This window comes from Coregonus clupeaformis, chromosome 9, assembly GCF_020615455.1.
Source record: "Coregonus clupeaformis isolate EN_2021a chromosome 9, ASM2061545v1, whole genome shotgun sequence".
NCBI lineage: Eukaryota > Metazoa > Chordata > Actinopteri > Salmoniformes > Salmonidae > Coregonus > Coregonus clupeaformis.
The window spans coordinates 52,431,595-52,453,149 of record NC_059200.1 but is presented as its reverse complement, the minus strand read 5'-3'; the positions used below and the strand labels follow the sequence as shown (position 1 = coordinate 52,453,149).

The window sequence follows — 21,555 nt, the reverse complement described above, 5'->3', positions numbered from 1 at the left end:
TGTAAATGTTGTGGGAACAGTCTGCTAAGAACATTGTGGGTTTCCAAAACACTAAAACTGTCCAGTTGCGCTGACATTCAGATAATGTTTGGATCAGGGTGAACAAAACATTCCTTTGATGTTGCTAGAATGTTTACAGAACAGCCCTTCTGAGTTCTTTAAAGGTTCCCAGAACATTTAATTAGGTTGTGGGAACAGTGTGGGTACATTACAAGAGATAGGTTCCCAAAACACAAAATATACTCAGTTGTGATGACATTCATACAATGTTTAAGTGAGGTTGCACAGGACATTGTTATAGTGTTGTAAGAATGTTGACAGAACACCTGGTCTAAGTTATTTAAAGGTTCCCAGAATATTTAATTCAGTTATAGGAGTTGTCAGGGTACTGCAAGAATATTCTAATGATATTCACATAGTTTGCACAGAACATGCCCACAATGTTGCACAATGTTCCACAATTTCCAAATACAGTAAGTCTGTTTTTATGACGTTCATAACATATTTGTTTAAGGTTTAAAGTGGAACTGACAGCATTTTAGCAACATGAAATATTATACAAAATCTGTTCATATACACCCCCAGGAAGAATATTACCCTTTTTTACTAAGGCATTTGTGACAATCTTATAGCAATATAGAGTGGGAAAGCGGGCGTGCGTTTGGACAATTAATAGACACTGCAGTAAATAAAACCAAATAAAACCATCTGTCTCGTCCAAGACCGGAGTCTACGCAGACCAGTGCACCATAGCCAATTAGAGCTACAGTAGGCCTTTATGCAAACAAGCCATTGTCACACAGGCCTGCCATCATTCACTTTGAACTGGACTGTGTGTTTAGAGGCAGTTGCAACAGCGCGACTTTAGATCATTAGTTGTTAGTATTCAACATAAATAGATACGCTAGCCTATTAGTCACGTTATGACTGACTTGTGATCATTGCCCTTGCTAGTTTGATTGTATTGACATTCTCAGCCTTAGTTACATTTGTCCATTTTTGTCCAGAATATTGAGTCATTGAAACTGAAACAGTGCATCCCGAATGGAGGCAGCAAACAATGTACCAGGCCAGAGGTGATTTACAACCTGCATGAATTATATTAATCATGCATTGAACTGCATCCATCTATTCTGCCAACAATGCATTAGTGTACGTCATGGAACGTTGAGTCAAATATAACCTATTTTTACAACTTCTTATGAAGTTGTTTTTGTGGCAAAAACTGGGAATATTATTATTGTCTGTTTGTTTCATATCTGCAAAGTAGTTAAAACGCTGTCAATTCCACTTTAAACTTTAGGTCACCGGTTACTTTGTGTGATAAACGTTAAATGTTTTTTGCAATGGGAAGTAATAGTTGTACATTTCGATTGGGAAATGCTTAATGGTTGTGTTTTTTTATTCTTGTGATTGGGACCTACTGGCGTATTATGTCCGAGTTCATCTGTCACACCCTGGCTCTGGGGACTATTAAATGTTGAGCCAGGGTGTGGATTTTCTATTGTTTAGTTTTCTAGGTTTGTGTTCTAGTTCATGTATATCTATGTTGGCCAGGGTGGTTCCCAATCAGAGGCAGCTGTAGCTTGTTGTCTCTGATTGGGGACCATACTTAGGCAGCCTGTTTGGCACGGTTATTTTGTGGGATCTTGTTCCGGAAGGTTTGTGTTCAACCCAGGACTTCACGTATCGTTTGTTTTGTTGTTTTGGTTCGTGTTGTGTACTGCAATAAAAGAATGTACGCATATCACGCTGCGCCTTGGTCCGCTTCATCTAACGACGATCGTGATATCATCGACTACTTATCCTTTAATATCATGCTGTGTGTGACTGCTGTTTTCCCATCGGCCCTATGCAGTGGTGTAGTGGTGACTGGAGAAGTGGGTATACTCACATTTTGCCAAAAAGTTCCCAAACGGCCCAACCAGCAAAGGAAAGACACCCTGTGTGAAAAATCCTACGTCTATAGTTTTGCTATAGATCTTGCTGATTTTCACTCTCAAAATCACCCTTTTTTAAAATAGAAAACTATAGACGTAGGATTAGAAAAAAGACAAAAGTGTGATGGTCTAAGTCCACAACAATGCTTAAACCACATCAATCTGATTGGGTGGGCCTGTCAGGGCCTGGCACCCCAGTGGGTGGGCCTCTGTCAACCCAGGCCCATCCATGTCTACGCCCCTGATGAAAATGGCACATGATGACAGATTGCGCATCACAAATAGCCTACTAACCAACACTTCGAAATAAACGTTTTCAATACCTGGTTTGCATACCCATTGTTGCCTTAGTTAGCTACCTTACAGGCTACCGATGTCATTCTTCTGTGAGCTGTTCCATTCCAAAACCAGTTGAGAGCTGCACACTCTTGCTGACTGCAGATGATATTCCACTGAAACTAGGCTATGTGTGCGGCGCGCATGTGAATATACACTGCTCAAAAAAATTAAGGGGACATTTAAACAACACAATGTAACTCCAAGTCAATCACACTTCTGTGAAATCAAACTGTCCACTTAGGAAGCAACACTGATTGACAATACATTTCACATGCTGTTGTGCAAATGGAATAGACAACAGGTGGAAATTATAGGCAATTAGCAAGACACCCCCAATAAAGGACTGGTTTCGCGGGTGGTGACCACAGACCACTTCTCAGTTCCTATGCTTCCTGGCTGATGTTTTGGTCACTTTTGAATGCTGGCGGTGCTTTCACTCTAGTGGTAGCATGAGACGGAGTCTACAACCCACACAAGTGGCTCAGGTAGTGCAGCTCATCCAGGATGGCACATCAATGCGAGCTGTGGCAAGAAGGTTTGCTGTGTCTGTCAGCGTAGTGTCCAGAGCATGGAGGCGCTATCAGGAGACAGGCCAGTACATCAGGAGACATGGAGGAGGCCGTAGGAGGGCAACAACCCAGCAGCAGGACTGCTACCTCCGCCTTTGTGCAAGGAGGAGCAGGAGGAGCACTGCCAGAACCCTGCAAAATGACCTCCAGCAGGCCACAAATGTGCATGTGTCTGCTCAAACGGTCAGAAACAGACTCCATGAGGGTGGTATGAGGGCCCGACGTCCACAGGTGGGGGTTGTGCTTACAGCCCAACACAGTGCAGGACATTTGGCATTTGCCAGAGAACACCAAGATTGGCAAATTCGCCACTGGCGCCCTGTGCTCTTTACAGATGAAAGCAGGTTCACACTGAGCACGTGACAGACGTGACAGAGTCTGGAGACGCCGTGGAGAACGTTCTGCTGCCTGCAACATCCTCCAGCATGACCGGTTTGGCGGTGGGTCAGTCATGGTGTGGGATGGCATCGCTTTGGGGGGCCGCACAGCCCTCCATGTGCTCGCCAGAGGTAGCCTGACTGCCATTAGGTACCGAGATGAGATCCTCAGACCCCTTGTGAGACCATATGCTGGTGCGGTTGGCCCTGGGTTCCTCCTAATGCAAGACAATGCTAGACCACATGTGGCTGGAGTGTGTCAGCAGTTCCTGCAAGAGGAAGGCATTGATGCTATGGACTGGCCCGCCCGTTCCCCAGACCTGAATCCAATTGAGCACATCTGGGACATCATGTCTCGCTCCATCCACCAACGCCACGTTGCACCACAGACTGTCCAGGAGTTGGCGGATGCTTTAGTCCAGGTCTGGGAGGAGATCCCTCAGGAGACCATCCGCCACCTCATCAGGAGCATGCCCAGGCGTTGTAGGGGAGGTCATACAGGCACGTGGAGGTCACACACACTACTGAGCCTCATTTTGACTTGTTTTAAGGACATTACATCAAAGTTGGATCAGCCTGTAGTGTGGTTTTCCACTTTAATTTTGAGGGTGACTCCAAATCCAGACCTCCATGGGTTGATAAATTTGATTTCCATTGATCATTTTTGTGTGATTTTGTTGTCAGCACATTCAACTATGTAAAGAAAAAAGTATTTAATAAGATTATTTCATTCATTCAGATCTAGGATGTGTTATTTTAGTGTTCCCTTTATTTTTTTGAGCAGTGTATTTCATATGCTTTGCGATTATGTAGGCTATTTTGTGCATGATTTCTCTATTGTACTACATAATTGATAAGTCGTATACCTCCACTAGACTACTTTGATATGCATCAATAGGGATTAAGAAGTAATATAAGCAATGTCCACCGGAAAAAAGTGGGTATATGGCTTCTACCTGCGTATAGCCTCCACTACACCACTGGCCCTTTGTGTTTTACAAACAGTGCACTCTCCTACAGTGCACTCTCCTACATGCGCTGGTATTACAGTTGCTGTCATTTCAGAATCACAAACCTGTCACACACTGAAGGCCTATAGGTTCGCCACTGCGCAAACATGTCTATAATAGATATAAAGGCTGTTAAGATATTCATGTTTTAAGAAAGGAGTGTATATATTTGGCCTGGCAAGGCGGTTTTATGGGCTGATTGAATGGAAGCTGACAATTCTGGTATCGGTCCTCACTGTCCGAGACCAAGTCAAGACCGAGTACAAATGTATCCGACACTGAGACAAGACCGAGACACTCAATATGAGACAAGTACTACAACACTGGTACACAGAGAGCTAACATTAATAATATGCATGTCAATCTCTCCTGGCTCAAAGTAGAGGAGAGATTAACTTCATCACTACTTGTATTTGTGAGAAGTATTGACATGGACATGTTGAATGCACCGAGCTGTCTGTTTAAACCACTAGCATACAGCTCAGACACCCCTGCATACCCCACAAGACATGCCACCAGAGGTCTCTTCACAGTCCCCAAGTCCAGAACCGACTATGGGAGGTGCACAGTACTACATAGAGCCATGACTACATGGAACTCTATTCCACATCAAGCACTCTAACTCATGAAATCAGATTTTAAAAAACTATAAAAATACACCTTATGGAAAAGCGGGGACTGTGAAGAGACACACACAGGCACAGACACACACACACACGATAACATATGCACTATAGACACACTAGACATGGATTTTGTGTTGTAGATATGTGGTAGTAGAGTAGTGGCCTGATGGCACACACTTAATGTGTTGTGAAATTGTGAAATTTTGCTGGACCCCAGGAAGAGTAGCTGGTGCCTTGGCAGCAGCTAATGGGGATTGATAATAAATACAAATACCCCCAAGCCGAAAGACTGCTAAATAGTTAACCAAATAGCTACCCGGACTATCTGCTTTGACCCTTTATGCACTAACTCTTTTTGACTCTATGCACACACACTGGACTCTACCCACACTGACACTCCAACACATACTCACACACACTGCGACTGTCTATTATCTAACCTGTTGCCTAGTCACTTCACTCCTATGTACATAATATACTTGTTTTAATTAAACCTTATTTTACCAGGTAAGTTGACTGAGAACACGTTCACATTTACAGCAACTACGTGGGGAATAGTTACAGGGGAGAGGAATGAGCCAGTTGGAAGCTGGGGATGATTAGGTGGAAATGATGGTATGAGGGCCAGATTTGGAATTTAGCCAGGACACCGGGGTTAACACCCCTACTCTTATGATAAGTGCCATGGCATCTTTAGTGACCACAGAGTCAGGACACCCGTTTAACGTCCCATACGAAAGACGGCACCCTACACAGGGTAATGTCCCCAAAACTGCCCTGGGGCATTGATGTATTTATTTTTTTAGACCAGAGGAAAGAGTGCCTTCTACTGGCCCTCCAACACCACTTCCAGCAGCATCTGGTCTCCCATCCAGGACCAACCCTGCTTAGCTTCAGAGTCAAGCAGGCGGTGGGATGCAGGGTGTTATGCTGCTGTAATGATCCAACATTAGAGTCTACATCAGAAAGTATAACAATAACATCCATAGAATATCCAAGGATATTTCATTTAAAATAATAATAAAATAAAAAAATGTTATCAAAAACATTCTTTAGATAAAACCCTAACTAGAACTTAATGGGAATCTTAGCTAATGTTCTGGAAATGTTCCCTGTTTGCTTGGATGACACTATGTTGCATTCCTGATGTGATAATCACCCCATCTCTTTTCAATGTTCTCATACAAATACGACTGCTTCCTCTTGCAATTCTACAAATGGGTATTAGAGAAAATGTTGCAGTTTTAAAGCAAGTTTAATGCAATTCTACACATTTTGCCATGAGTCGTAGAGAAAATGTTGCAGTTTTAAAGCAATTTTGCTGTAATTCTACACATTGTGCCATGAGTCATAGAGAAAATATTGCAGTTTTAAAGCAAGTTTTCTGTAATTCTACACATTTTGCCATGGGGCAGAGAGAAGATTTAGCAATGTCATTGCATGCAGTTCTACTGATCCATAGAGTGGAGATAAATGTTTGCAGTTTTTAATATAATATCTGAGAGTGACTAACAAAGTCAATGGGGGCCGCCCGGTCGGTAATTCAACCATGATTACTACAAGTTTAGATAGCTGGCTAGACTAACTTACCAATCTTTTTTTAAATTTGCTGACACAGGCTAATTGAGTGACTATAAGTGACTGACATAACAAGAGAAAAACTGTTTCCAAATTTCCAAATTGCACTTTGTGCATACAGTAAGTTGAGACCCCGACTGAGTTCCTTAAAAAAAAGAAAAAGATCAGCGGGCCTACTTAAGGCTGTCCCATCTCTGTTCTAGGGGAGTTAACAGTTAACATGTATACCTACACCCATCCTCTCACCGATTCGCTGTCTGTTCAGTCTTTTCAATGAATAAACAATCAGATGTGATCACCTCTCCTTTCTTTTTCCTCTCCACAGTTTGTTCACAGTTTTCCAAAGGAGTCTACGCCATCATCGGACTGTATGACAGGAAGACCATGAACATGCTCATGTCGTTCTGTGGGGCTCTCCACGTCTGCTTTGTGACACCCAGTTTCCCCATAGAAACCAACAACCAGTTTGTAATCCAGCTGAGACCGGAGCTCCAGGAGCCCCTGATTGCCCTGATCCAGCACTACAAATGGACCAAGTTCGTTTACATGTACAGCTCACATTCAGGTACTGTTCATCATCCTCTCATGTTTGTTTTGTATTTACAAGTGGAACCTCTTTAGCAAGTCAAACTATACAGTAGGCTACTTGGCAAAAAAATATGAATATAAACATCACATACTTTCACAATACACAGATAAAGCACAGTTGATCGATGTTAAGCCTAGCTATTATTCTGGATACATTTTATTATTGAAGTATTTGTGGATATATTGTTGATATTTGTTAGATGTAGCCTATCTCAGTTCAGAGTGGCATTCATTGAAATGGTTTGGAATTATGTTGTACAGTCAGATTCATCCAATTAAAGTTTGCTGTACTGTTTCCTCTCTGACTACGAGTCTTGCCATGCTGTATATGGTATGTGAAATTGTCGTACAACATCTGTGGATTTATTTGTGTTTGTTATTCTTAGCTGTTAAATGCATTGTTTGGTATTCTGCCAGAAGCTCCTCTAGATGTGTAAACTGTATTCTGTAAACTGTACGTCCTCAATGCACATTTTGTGCTTGGATGGGCATATATAAATGAAATGGTCTCCTATGGGAAATGAGCCCCTGGTGCATGTTCCTCTTCAATTTGCATCCACTCAACTGTAACCTTCACTCAACTTCAGTGCCATCAGAAACAGATGCAGCAAGTAGGAGATGTTAACTGCTTAATGATGCAGAGTCTGGTTGATGCGGTGGATGTGCCCAGGACACGCAGACCTAAGTGTCTGAACCAAAGATGAACAAATATAACTACATAATGTGTACTTGCTTGCTTATTTTGACCATGTACAGTCTTTGATCTGCACATAAGTGGTTCTTTGACAATGGATCGTTTTTTTTGGTGTATATTTCCGGTGAGATGTCCATGCAGCGGGACAAATGCTCCATCGATATGTTTATCTAGCCGTGGCGCTTTAGTCTTGGACAAGGAACTCAAGGTCGTTGACTTCTTCATGACACATCCGAGTGACACCCCCCCCAACCTCACCGCCATTGATTCAAGCCCTGTTGCCTGGATACTGCACTGCACAGTCGGTAGATATTTAAGCCTTTTAGGAAACTTCACACCAATGTTTATGTCTGTGACTCTGTGTCTGTGTAATGTGTTTGTGTGTGCGTGCGTGTGTGAGTGCATGCGCTGAGGCTTGTACTCTTCAGGATGTGACCAGAGATGAATCACTGCTGCTTTACTCTTTAACGCTAAAGCCAGAGCTCAGGGCTAGAGAAGCCACACTGCCCTTCTCAGTAGTGTGACGCCTCAAGGCTATACTCCAGAGCAGAGTTTTGTAACAATACGACAAGACGTGATTCCCCGTAGCCTGGTGAGTAGGACCATTGGGCCAGTAACTGAAAGGTTGCTGGATCAAATCCCCAAGCTGACAAGGTAAAAATCTGTAGTTCAGCCCCTGAGCAAGGCAGTCAACCCCCAACAACTGCTTTCTGGGTGCAGATGATGTCAATGTAAGGTAGCCCCCCGCACCTCTCTGATTCAGAGGGGTTAAATGGGGAAGATGCATTCAGTTGTACAACTGACTAGGTATCCCCCTTTCCCTTAAGTGCTACATTACAGTATGATTGCTAGGGCTGGAACGATACCAGTATTGCAATATTTATATCCATGGCAAAAATTCAAACATGAAGCAGACCTAACTCTTTGGTCCTTTGAAAACCTGCCGAATGTAAAATATTGTGTGCTATAGCTTGGAAAATAAATAAATGTGACTCTGGATGACAACATAATGATGTTTGTTTCCAACATTAGTGCTGTTTTCCTAAATAAGTTAAATTCCTTGCCACGTTACTAACGAGTATCATGATACTGGTATCGTCCCGGCCCTAATGATTGCTCTTACAGACTACAAGAGCACTGTAAAAGGTTTTACTTGTTTTAACTTTTTGTGTTGTGTGGTATATGTTGTTCTCCGTGACTCTTTAGAACTGCAATCCAGTTTTCTGGCTCCTCTTTTGACTGACTCCATCCCACAGTGCAGTCCCAGAGGGGAAGAGTGGGTGGTGGTAGAGGTGGATGAAGTTTGATTAGATTAACCCTTGTTTTCCTGCCTTGCTAGCTCACACATATGTTTGTTATAGTAAAAAGGAAGATAACTCTATTGTTTCGCAACAAAGGCTCAGCATCTTAACCTAGACAGGGTCTATATTATAAAGACCAAGATCCGCTTAAATAAACACTTTATATAGGGGTTAAACAATTTACACTGTACACAAATAGAGACCGGGCGGAAATTGAATTTGGGTTTGTGCGACATTTGAGAGGAGCTGTGATGGGCAGGTCAGTGAAAGCAGCAGAGAAAGGGGCCGATAGGAGCCCAGGCTGCTTTCTTTGCCAATCCAAAAACTCATCTCTTCCGTTTCACTTGCTTATCTGCGCTGCTGCAGTGGTGTGACGTGTTGCTAGCGCTAGACAGATAGAGCACAGCGTTTGTCTCTCTCCCTAGTTTATCTGCAGGTTAGTGCTGCTCAGTGGACTATAAAGCTGGTTTGCTCTCCGGTGTGAGACGATTTCACAGCTGCTGAGACAAGCTCTATGTGCCTGTACAAGAGACGGCAGGAAGTGTATCGCAATGCCAGCAGAGGCAGTTTAAAAATTGGATGCGACATAGTGTTTTAAATGCATTTCAACCTCACTGTTACTTCTGACAACCTACTTTTGTCATCTGTGGCGTAATCCATGTCGCAATTAAAATTAGAAAAAACGTAACTTTATCTGTTTCTATATACAACAGAAAATAGCATAGACTTAGTCAACCATTCAATCTCTCTCACAGCATGAAATATTTTGTTTTTACTGCTAATGAATGCCAAGGCAAAATTATTATACATAGCACACATCACTAGGAGATTTTCCTTGTCAGGTCACATGGTCAGGAAAAACTCTTAGCCTGTACATTAGGAATGCATAATGTAATTGATGAGCAATTTGCATACAAACTAAAAGCTGTGACTGTAATTTTATAAGTGTATTAATACATAGACTGCATGGCTCCAGTGATAGCTTCATATAGAAAGAGGCAGCAGCTTGTGGTGGCTCCAAATTTTCTCCATTTGGGTGTACTTGGGTATTTTTAGTAAATGATATGCATTGTCAATGTTTATGCAAATCACATGCAGTGTAGAAAGATTAATGTCTATATTTATAATTTCCTCTCTACCCAGACCTGAATGTCATCTTATTCTCTTCCTTCTGAACAAAGCTCTTGTTTTAGAGAGAATTCTGAGGGCTTTGGTACTGAGTTCACCCACTGGTTGATTCAGACAACATTTACTACTATAAACAACAGAGGGCCAGAGAAAACAACAACATTATATCTCACATCACAACTAAAGAAATCATCCCCCACTTTGTTCATGCCAAGGAGCCTCAAATGACATCTTATTGCAATAATAGACTATGAACATACCTCATTAATTTGCAGGATGAAACAGGATACCTAGTCAGTTGCACAACTGAATGCATTCAACCGAAATGTGTCTTCCACATTTAACCCAACCCCTCTGAATCAGAGAGGTGTGGGGGGCTACCTTAATCAACATCATCTCCACACAGGGAGCAGTTGTTGCAGGTTATCTGCCTTGCTCAAGGGCAGAATGGCAGATTTTTCCACCTTGCCAGCTCTGGGATTCAAACCAGCAATCTTTCGGTTACTGGCCCAATGCTCTTAACCACTAACCCATAGTTACTGTTTTACTTGATTAACAATAAGGATAATTTCAACTTCATTATTGTAAAAAAAAGGCCAGCCATCTCAAGCGAACTATGTTCTCACCATCACCTTCACATCACCTGTCAATCTCCTAGCACACTACTGCCATTTTCCCAAACAATCAGGACGCTTGGTTGCATGGCAGACCCCCGCCTCCTTACACTTCAGTTAGTGCACCTTTCTCAGGTATTTTCATAGAGATAGTTAAAGGACTCTTCTTTTTATCTGTCCCGTTATGGCGTCTGTGAGTCCGACCCAGTTGGTGAAAGTCCTCAATGGCGCTGCCCATGCTAAAACAGGCTTTTGGGCACTAGAGTTGTCTATCTAAGTCTATGGGTATTTTACTGTAAGGTTGAGAACATACTGTAGTTTGGTTGAGAAGGCTTGCCTTAAGCGGCCTTGGACAAGAGGAAAGATGATGGCGGACAAAGATAAAAGGAAGAAAGTGGAACATATTATGAATAAATATGGAGTGGGGGATTACACAAGCCTTCTGGAAGATCTGGTGAAGGAGAGGATAGCGAATAAGGAAAAAATGAGAAAAGGGGAATATGGAATGGAGGATCGCACAGAACTTTTGGAAGAGTTAGAGAAGGAAAGTGAACGTGAAGAGAGTGAGGGCAATTAATTGTGGGCAGGTACAGTGATGACCGCAGAGAAAGAGCTGAGTGTAGAGGGAAGCGGTGTGGTAAAGAAGATTGGCGCCAAGTGCAAAAAGAGGGATACATGCTCTAGTATCTCAGACATGGAACCTAATGAAAGGATGTAGTACCTGCGGTGAGGACCGCCGAGAAACCGGGCCTCGTCCCGAGGATGAAAAGGATGATTCTGGCCCAGTGGGAGTGAGATTTGTGGAGAGAATCGATCCTTGCATTTTGGCTGATCCATATGTGGTGTCAGGTTGGGTGGAGAAGAGGTTGGGGACTGTTGAGTTGGTGACTCTGAGTGGAATAGCGATGATTTATTGTGTTTCTTCAGTCCAGAGGGAGTAGGCGCCACCGATCAAGCGATTAGGGATAATAAATGTGACTTGCTTTGCTCTCCGGAGGAGGGCGCCTTTGAAAGGCGTGATAACAGGGGTGGCATTAAGTGTTGAGGAGGACCAGAAATGTAAGATTGCCGGTGTCTGTGACGCCCGCCGTTTGGTGCGACGCAGACCCACGGTGGAGAGTGTGGGGAAACGGAGAAGTGATTGTCTGTCCTGCTGAGTTTTGATGTAGAGTCTTTGCCTGAGAAGGACAAGTTAGGAAGTGTAAGTTATCCCGTGAGAGCTTTTGTTCTGAAATACTACAGTGTTTTAGGTGTCAAGTTTATGGGCATGTTGCAGCAGTGTGTAGGAGGGAGATTCCTAGATGTGAGAAGTGTGCAGGAGGGCATGAGACAAAGGAATAATGGCGCCGGAGTGGATGGCTGCCGTTTTATGGACTCTTAACCAACCGTGCTATTTTGTGTGTTTTTCGCATTGTTTGTAATTTATTTTGTACATAATGTTGCTGCTACCGTCTCTTATGACCGAACATAGCTTCTGGACATCAGAACAACGATTACTCACCTTGAACTGGACGAAGAATGTTTATTTTATGAGTCGGACGAGAGGGATTTGCTCCAGACACCCGACAGGGCCCTCATCCCCGTCATTCGCAGTAGAAAGAAAAGGAGATATCGGGGAAGGAGATCGGGGTGCTTGGTAAGGAGCCGGCGACGAGTGGCTAATCTGCCTTTGCCATCGATACTATTGGCCAACTTATAATCGCTTGATAATAAAGTGGACGAACTACAGGCACGAATATCCTACCAACGGGACATTAAAAACTGTAATATCTTATGTTTCACCGAGTCATGGCTGAATGAAGACATGAATAACAAACAGCTGGCGGGTTATACACTGTATCGGCAGGATAGAACAGCAGCCTCTGGTAAGACAAGGGGTGGCGGTCTATGTATATTTGTAAACAACAGCTGGTGCACAATATCTAAGTCTCAAGGTTTTGCTCGCCTGAGGTAGAGCATCTCATGATAAGCTGAAGACCACACTATCTACCAAGAGAGTTTTCATCTATATTCTTCGTAGCTGTCTATTTACCACCACAAACCGATGCTGGCACTAAGACCGCACTCAATGAACTGTATACGACCATAAGCGAACAGGAAAACGCTCATCCAGAGGCGGCGCTCCTAGTGGCCGGGGACTTTAATGCAGGGAAACGTACATCCGTTTTACCTCATTTCTACCAGCATGTTAAATGTGCAACCAGAGGGAAAAAAACTCTAGACCACCTTTACTCCACACACAGAGACGCGTACAAAGCTCTCCCTCGACCCTCCATTTGGCAAATCTGACCATAACTCTATCCTCCTGATTCCTGCTTACAAGCAAAAACTAAAGCAGGAAGCACCAGTGACTCGGTCAATAAAAAAGTGGTCAGATGACGCAGATGCAAAGCTACAGGACTGTTTTGCTAGCAGAGACTGGAATATGTTCTGGGATTCTTCCGATGACATTGAGGAGTACACCACATCTGTCACTGGCTTCATTAATAAGTGCATCGATGACGTCGTCCCCACAGTGACTGTACGTACATACCCCAACCAGAAGCCATGGATTACAGGCAACATCCGCACTGAGCTAAAGGGTAGAGCTGCCGCTTTCAAGGAGCGGGACTCTAACCCAGAAGCTTATAAGAAATCCCGCTATGCCCTCCGACGAACCATCAAACTGGCAAAGCATCAATACAGGACTAAGATCTAATCGTACTACACCGGCTCCGACGCTCGTCGGATGTGGCAGGGCTTGCAAACTATTACAGACTACAAAGGGAAGCACAGCCGCGAGCTGCCCAGTGACACAAGCCTACCAGACGAGCTAAATTACTTCTATGCTCGCTTCGAGGCAAATAACACATGCATGAGAGCATCAGCTGTTCTGGACGACTCTCCGTAGCCGATGTGAGTAAGACCTTTAAACAGGTCAACATTTACAAGGCCGCAAGGCCAGACGGATTACCAGGACGTGGACTCCGAGCATGCGCTGACACAACTGGCAAGTGTCTTCACTGACATTTTCAACCTCTCCCTGTCTGAGTCTGTAATACCAACATGTTTCAAGCAGACCACCATAGTCCCTGTGCCCAAGAACACTAAGGTAACCTGCCTAAATGACTACCGAACCATAGCACTCACGTCAGTAGCCATGAAGTGCTTTGAAATGCTGGTCCTGGCTCACATCAACACCATTATCCCAGAAACCCTAGACCCACTCCAATTTGCATATCGCCACAACAGATCCACAGATGATGCAATCTCTATTGCGCTCCACACTGCCCTTTCACATCTGGACAAAAGGAACACCTATGTGAGAATGCTATTCATTGACTACAGCTCAGCGTTCAACACCATAGTGCCCTCAAAGCTCATCACTAAGATAAGGACCCTGGGACTAAACACCTACCTCTGCAACTGAATCCTGGACCTCCTGATGGGCTGCCCCGAGGTGGTAAGGGTGGGTAACAACACATCCGCCTCACTGATCCTCAACACGGGGGCCCCTCAGGGGTGCATGCTCAGTCCCCTCCTGTACTCCCCGTTCACACATGACTGCATGGCCAGGCATGACTCCAACACCATCATTAAGTTTGCCGATGACACAACAGTGGTAGGCCTGATCACCGACAACGACGAGACAGCCTATAGGGAGGAGGTCAGAGATCTGGCCGTGTGGTGCCAGGACAAGAACCTCTGCCTCAATGTGATCAAGACAAAGGAGATGATTGTGGACTACAGGAAAAAGTAGAGGACCGAGCACGCCCCCATTCTCATCGACGGGGCTGTAGTGGAGTAGGTTGAGAGCTTCAAGTTCCTTGGTGTTCATATCACCAACAAACTAACATGATCCACCAAGACACCAAAATCTATTCCCCCTAAGGAGACTGCAAGGCACTACAGAGGGTAGTGCGTACGGCCCAGTACATCACTGGGGCCAAGCTTCCTGACATCCAGGACCTCTATACCAGGTGGTGTCAGAGGAAGGCCCTAAAAATTGTCAAAGACTCCAGCCACCCTAGTCATAGACTGTTCTCTCTGCTACCGCACGGCAAGCGGTACCGGAGTGCCAAGTGTAGGTCGAAGAGGCTTCTAAACAGCTTCTACCCCCAAGCCATCAGACTCCTGAACATCTAATAATATGGCTACCCAGACTATTTGCACCCCCCCCTTTACGCTGCTGCTACTCTCAGTTTATTATCTATGCATAGTCACTTTAATAACTCTACCTACATGTACATATTACCTCAATTACCTCGACTAACCGGTGCCCCTGCACATTGACTCGGTACCGGTACCTCCTGTATATAGCCTCGCTATTGTTATTTTTACTGCTGCTCTTTAATTATTTGTTACTTTTATTTCGTATTATTTTAGGGGGTATTCTTTCTTAAAACTGGGTTGTGGGTTAAGAGCTTGTAAGTAAGCATTTCACTGTAAGGTCTACACCTGTTGTATTCAGCGCATGTGACCATTTTTATGTTAATTTGATTTGATTTATCGGTGAAGAAAGTTGTGGGGGTGCCCATGGGGCTGGAGATCGGAGGTGTCCGGTGAGAGAAAGGCAGGTTGAGGTTGCCAGGGTTAGAATAGTTCAGAAAGTGTTGTATGCCAAAGCAGTGAAGAGAGTGGTAGAGGAAGATGGTTACAGGGTGAGGGATACTGAAAGGATTCCTGTGAGTAGACAGAGACCAAGAGAGAGTGATGGGAAGAATATGTGCTTCAGTAAGGTGGGCTTTTTAGCATTCATAGCCATGGTTGGCAATTGTACTGCATAAATGGATCAGAAGTCACAGAAAATAGAGGTTGTGGTGGGACCAGCTGAGAAGTACATGGGATTGTGAGGATTTACTGCAGAATAGTTGCAGGGGTTTTGAGTGGTAAAAGGAAAGGGCATACCTAGTCAGTTGTACAACTGACTGCATTCAACTGAAATGCTTCTTCCGCATTTAACCCAACCCCTCTGAATCAGAGGTGCGGGGGGCTGCCTTAATCGACATCCACGTCATCGGCGCCCGGGGAACAGTGGGTTAACTGCCTTGTTCAGGGGCAGAACAACTGATTTTTACCTTGTCAGCTCGGGGATTCGATCCAGCAGTGTTCTGTCCTCTCAGACCGTTGGCCTGGAGTAGGATTAGATAGGGTTAAATAGTGGAATGGGTGGTGTTTGTTGATGTTGTTGAGAGGGCTAATAGTTGGCAGGGCAATTTTATTTTTCCTTTTTCAAATGTTGTATTACCATATGAAGAATTTAATGTAGGTAGGTTGTGTATGGCCTCACACACCAGTACAGTAGGTGGCGGTGAATGCACCTAAAAGTTGGATGCGATCCGCCAATCAAATCCTAATGAAGAAGAAGAACGAAAAAGGCTTGCCTTTTTAACAGTGCATGGAATTGCAATAACGTATGAAAATGCTAAGTAGCCTACTTACCTGATGAAATATAAAGTTATTTATCAGATGGGTCATTTTCAGGTCAGAGCTGAAGGTGGTGTGTTTAAATTGCATCTGATACTTTTGTTTTAGCTGTTTTGTTAATAGTTGCCTTAACAAGATTACCTAGCAGTGGTGCTTTGTTGGAGGCTGTCTGTGTTGGTCAAAAATGTGCTTTGAAGATAGTCACTCTGGCCCTGAGGTAAAGGCAGAATGGGAGCCTCTTTGAAGTGAGAATTTAGCTGACTTAGTAGATCAGCTTTAATATTGCAGTTAGATTGTGGTTTCTATCAATGTAATTGTCTGCATCACTTCTACACCCCCATATATATATGTTTTCAATATATGGGCGGCAGGTAGCTTAGTGGGTAAGAGCGTTGTGCCAGTAACCGAAAGGTCGCTGGTTCTAATCCCCGAGCCGACTAGGTGAAAAATCTGTCGATGTGCCCTTGAGCAAGGCACTTAACCCTAATTGCTCCTGTAAGTCGCTCTGGATAAGAGCGTCTGCTAAATGACTAAAATGTAAATGTAAAATGTAATGTAAATGTATATATGTAACCCTCTCACCAGGCTCGAATTTGACTCTCACGATATTACCTTACTTAGAATATCTGAACAGCATGGGATATTAGGCGAGAAGGACATCTCCAATAAGAATCCCTATTGTAAACTTGCTAGGGTGAATGACAAATAGGTTTTTTTTTTCATTTTTTTTTTCACCTTTATTTAACCAGGTAAGCCAGTTGAGAACAAGTTCTCATTTACAACTGCGACCTGGCCAAGATAAAGCAAAGCAGTGCGATAAAAACAACAACACAGAGTTACATATGGGGTAAAACAAAACATAAAGTCAAAAATACAACAGAAAATATATATACAGTGTGTGCAAATGTAGCAAGTTATGGAGGTAAGGCAATAAATAGGCTATAGTGCAAAATAATTACAATTAGTATTAACACTGGAATGATAGATGTGCAAGAGATGATGTGCAAATAGAGATACTGGGGTGCAAATGAGCAAAATAAATAACAATATGGGGATGAGGTAGTTGGGTGGGCTAATTTCAGATGGGCTATGTACAGGTGCAGTGATCGGTAAGGTGCTCTGACAACTGATGCTTAAAGTTAGTGAGGGAGATAAGAGTCTCCAGCTTCAGAGATTTTTGCAATTCGTTCCAGTCATTGGCAGCAGAGAACTGGAAGGAATGGCGGCCAAAGGAGGTGTTGGCTTTGGGGATGACCAGTGAGATATACCTGCTGGAGCGCATACTACGGGTGGGTGTTGCTATGGTGACCAATGAGCTAAGACAAGGCAGGGATTTGCCTAGCAGTGATTTGTAGATGGCCTGGAGCCAGTGGGTTTGGTGACGAATATGTAGTGAGGACCAGCCAACAAGAGCGTACAGGTCACAGTGGTGGGTAGTATATGGGGCTTTGGTGACAAAACGGATGGCACTGTGATAGAATACATCCAATTTGCTGAGTAGAGTGTTGGAGGCTACTTTGTAAATGACATCGCCGAAGTCAAGGATCGGTAGGATAGTCTGTTTTACGAGGGCATGTTTGGCAGCATGAGTGAAGGAGGCTTTGTTGCGAAATAGGAAGCCGATTCTAGATTAAACTTTGGATTGGAGATTCTTAATGTGAGTCGGGAAGGAGAGTTTACAGTCTAACCAGACACCTAGGTATTTGTAGTTGGCCACATACTCTAGGTCAGACCCGTCGAGAGTAGTGATTCTAGTCGGGTGGGCGGGTGCCATCAGCGTTCGATTGAAGAGCATGCATTTAGTTTTACTAGTGTTTAAGAGCAGTTGGAGGCTATTGAAGGAGTGTTGTATGGCATTGAAGCTCGTTTGGAGGTTTGTTAACACAGTGTCCAATGAAGGGCCAGATGTATACAAAATGGTGTCGTCTGCGTAGAGGTGGATCTGAGAGTCACCAGCAGCAAGAGCGACATCATTGATATACACAGAGAAAAGAGTCGGCCCAAGAATTGAACCCTGTGGCACCCCCATAGAGACTGCCATAGGTCCAGACAACAGGCCCTCCGATTTGACACATTGAACTCTATCTGAGAAGTAGTTGGTGAACCAGGCGAGGCAGTCATTTGAGAAACCAAGGCTATTTAGTCAGCCAATAAGAATGCGGTGGTTGACAGAGTCGAAAGCCTTGGCCAGGTCGATGAAGACGGCTGTACAGTACTGTCTATTATCGATCGCGGTTATAATATCGTTTAGGACCTTGAGCGTGGCTGAGGTGCACCCATGACCAGCTCGGAAACCGGATTGCATAGCAGAGAAGGTACGGTGGGATTCGAAATGGTCGGTGATCTGTTTGTTAACTTGGCTTTCAAAAACTTTCGAAAGGCAGGGCAGGATGGATATAGGTCTGTAACAGTGGATCTAGAGTGTCACCCCCTTTGAAGAGTGGGATGACCGCGGCAGCTTTCCATTCTCTGGGGATCTCAGACGTTACGAAAGAGGTTGAACAGGCTACTAATAGGGGTTGCGACAATTTTGGTAGCTAGTTTTAGAATAAAGGGTCCAGATTGTCTAGGGGTCCAGATTTTGCAGCTCTTTCAGAACATCAGCTGTCTGAATTTGTGTGAAGGAGAAGGGGGGGCATGGGCAAGTTGCAGCGGAGGGTGCAGAGCTGGTGGCCGGGGTAGTGGTAGCCAGGTGGAAAGCATGGCCAGCCGTAGCTAAATGCTTGTTGAAATTCTCGATTATTGTAGATTTATCGGTGGTGATAGTGTTTCCTAGCCTCAGTGCAGTGGGCAGCTGGGAGGAGGTGCTCTTATTCTCCATGGACTTTACAGTGTCCCAAAACTTTTTGGAGTTAGTGCTACAGGATGCACATTTCTGTTTGAAAAAGTTAGCCTTTGCTTTCCTAACTGCTTGTGTATATTGGTTCCTAACTTCCCTGAAAAGTTGCATATTGCGGGGGCTATTTGATGCTAATGCAGTACGCCACAGGATGTTTTTGTGCTGGTCAAGGGCAGTCGAGTCTGAGGAGAACCAGGGCTATATCTGTTCTTAGTTCTGTATTTTTTGAATGGGGCATGTTTAGTTAAGATTGAGAGGAAATTACTTTTAAAGAACAACCAGGCACCCTCTACTGACGGAATGAGATCTATATCCATCCAGGATACCTGGGCCAGGTCAATCACTAGAGTGTTTTAGGGAGCGTTTGACAGGGATGAGGGGTGGTCGTTTGACCGCGGACCCGTTACGGACGCAGGCAATAAGGCAGTGATCTCTGAGATCCTGGTTGAAGACAGCAGAGGTGTATTTAGAGGGTAAGTTAGTCAGGAAGATATCTATGAGGGTACCCATGTTTACGGATTTAGGGTTGTACCTGGTAGATTCGTTGATAATTTGTGTGAGATTGAGGGCATCTAGTTTGGATTGTAGGATGGCCGGGGTGTTAAGCATATCCCAATTTAAGTCACCAAGCAGTACGAACTCTGAGGATAAATGGGGGGCAATCAATTCACATATGGTGTCCAGGGCACAGCTGGGGGCTGAGGGGGGTCTGTAGCAAGCGGCAACAGTGAGAGACTTATTTCTGGAAAGGTGGATTTTTAGAAGTAGAAGCTCAAACTGTTTGGGCACAGACCTGTATAGTATGATAGAGCGCTGCAGGCTATCTCTACAGTAGATTGCAACTCCACCCCCTTTGGCAGTTCTATGTAGACGGAAAATGTTGTAGTTGGGAATGGACATTTCAGAATTTTTGGTGGCCTTCCTAAGTCATGATTCAGACACTGCTAGAACATCAGGGTTGGCGGAGTGTGCTAACGCAGTGAATAACTCAAACTTAGGAAGGAGGCTTCTGATGTTAACGTGCCGAAAACCAAGGCTTTTACGGTTACAGAAGCCAACAAATGATAGCTCCTGTGGAGTAGAAGTGATACTGGGGGCTGCAGGGCCTGGGTTAGCCTCTACATCACCAGAGGAACAGAGGAGGACTAGAATAAGGATATGGCTAAAGGCTTTAAGAACTGGTCTTCTAGTGCGTTGGGTACAGAGAATAAAGGGGGCAGATTTCCGGGCGTTGTAGAAAAGATTCAGGGCATTATGTACAGACAAGGATTTGGAAGGATATGAGTACAGTGGAGGAAAACCTAAGCATTGGGTAACAATGAAAGAGATAGCATCACTGGAGGCACCGATTGAGCCGGTCTCGGCGTGTATGGGGGGTGGAACAAAGGAACTATTTGAGGCAGTTTGAGAGGGACTTGGGGTTCTACAGTGAAATTGTATAATAAGAACTAACTGGAACAGCAATAGGCAAGGCAAATTGACATGGGAGAGAGGCATAAAGCAATCACAGGTGTTATTAGAGAGAGCTAAGACAACAACTGGTAATGGCGATAAAGTTTGGGCTGCCGGAATCACTGATCAATCACTCTACTATGAGATGATCCAGGAGTTATTCTAACAACATTAGACATCTGGCACATGGCTCTAACACTGGATGCAGAAATGTCTCTCCAATCTTGCTCCACTGCACATTGCTGATGAGGGCGGCGAGATAAAGCATCGGCATCTATGTTCTTCCTACCGGGCCTGTACTTGAGACTAAAGTCATAGGTAGCCAACGATGACCAGTGGCATCCAGTTTTGCGGACGTGAGGACATATGTCAATGGGTTGTTGTCTGTTCTAACCTCGAACTTGACCCCATACAGGTAATCATGTAGCTTATCAACCACAGCCCACTTCAACGCAAGAAACTCTAACTTGTGAGCTGGGTAGTTGCGTTCAGAAGCGGTCAGGCTTCGACTTACAAATGCCACAGGACGCAGACCCTCACCTTGATCTTGGTGCAGTACTCCACCTAACCCTTCGCAGCTAGCATCTACATGTAGAACGTATGGCAACTGAGGATCAGCAAAAGCCAACACAGGAGCTTTTGTGAGGCTTTCCTTCAATGTCTCGAATGCCAATTCACACTTCTCATTACACCTTGATCCAAATGGTTCTGAGGGGTTGAGGTAGGCTTTCACCTCTTCCTTGGACTTTCTCCCTTTCTTGCCTGCGGGAAGATATCCACATAAGAGCTGATTCAGGGGGTAACTCACTTTAGAGTAGTCTTTCACAAATCTCCTGTAATATCCACAGAATCTTAGGAAAGAACGCAGAGCAGTCACAGTTTCTGGCCGTGGCCACGTGGTGACAGCTTCAATCTTTGATGGGTCTGTGGCCACTCCATTCTGGGATATGAAATGTCCAACATAGTTGACAGATGTGCGGCAAAACTGACACTTGTCAAGGGACAGTTTTAGGCCTTCACTTTTCAAGCGGTCCAACACCTTGAGCAACCTCTGCTTGTGTTCTTCCAGCGTCCTTCCAAACACGATTAAGTCG

At 44.3% G+C, this 21,555-nt stretch overlaps 1 protein-coding gene across 4 annotated transcripts in view; it reads left to right on the top strand.

The window, feature by feature from the left end:
* The window catches only part of LOC121574079 (glutamate receptor 1), a 118,522-nt gene that overhangs the window by 25,597 nt on the left and 71,370 nt on the right, over positions 1-21,555 (top strand). For all 4 annotated transcript variants that reach the window (XM_041886660.2, XM_041886661.2, XM_041886662.1 and 1 more), the window contains exon 3: positions 6,765-7,004. In XM_041886660.2, coding sequence (XP_041742594.1) covers positions 6,765-7,004 — 240 coding nt within the window. The remainder of the gene's footprint in view (positions 1-6,764; positions 7,005-21,555) is intronic.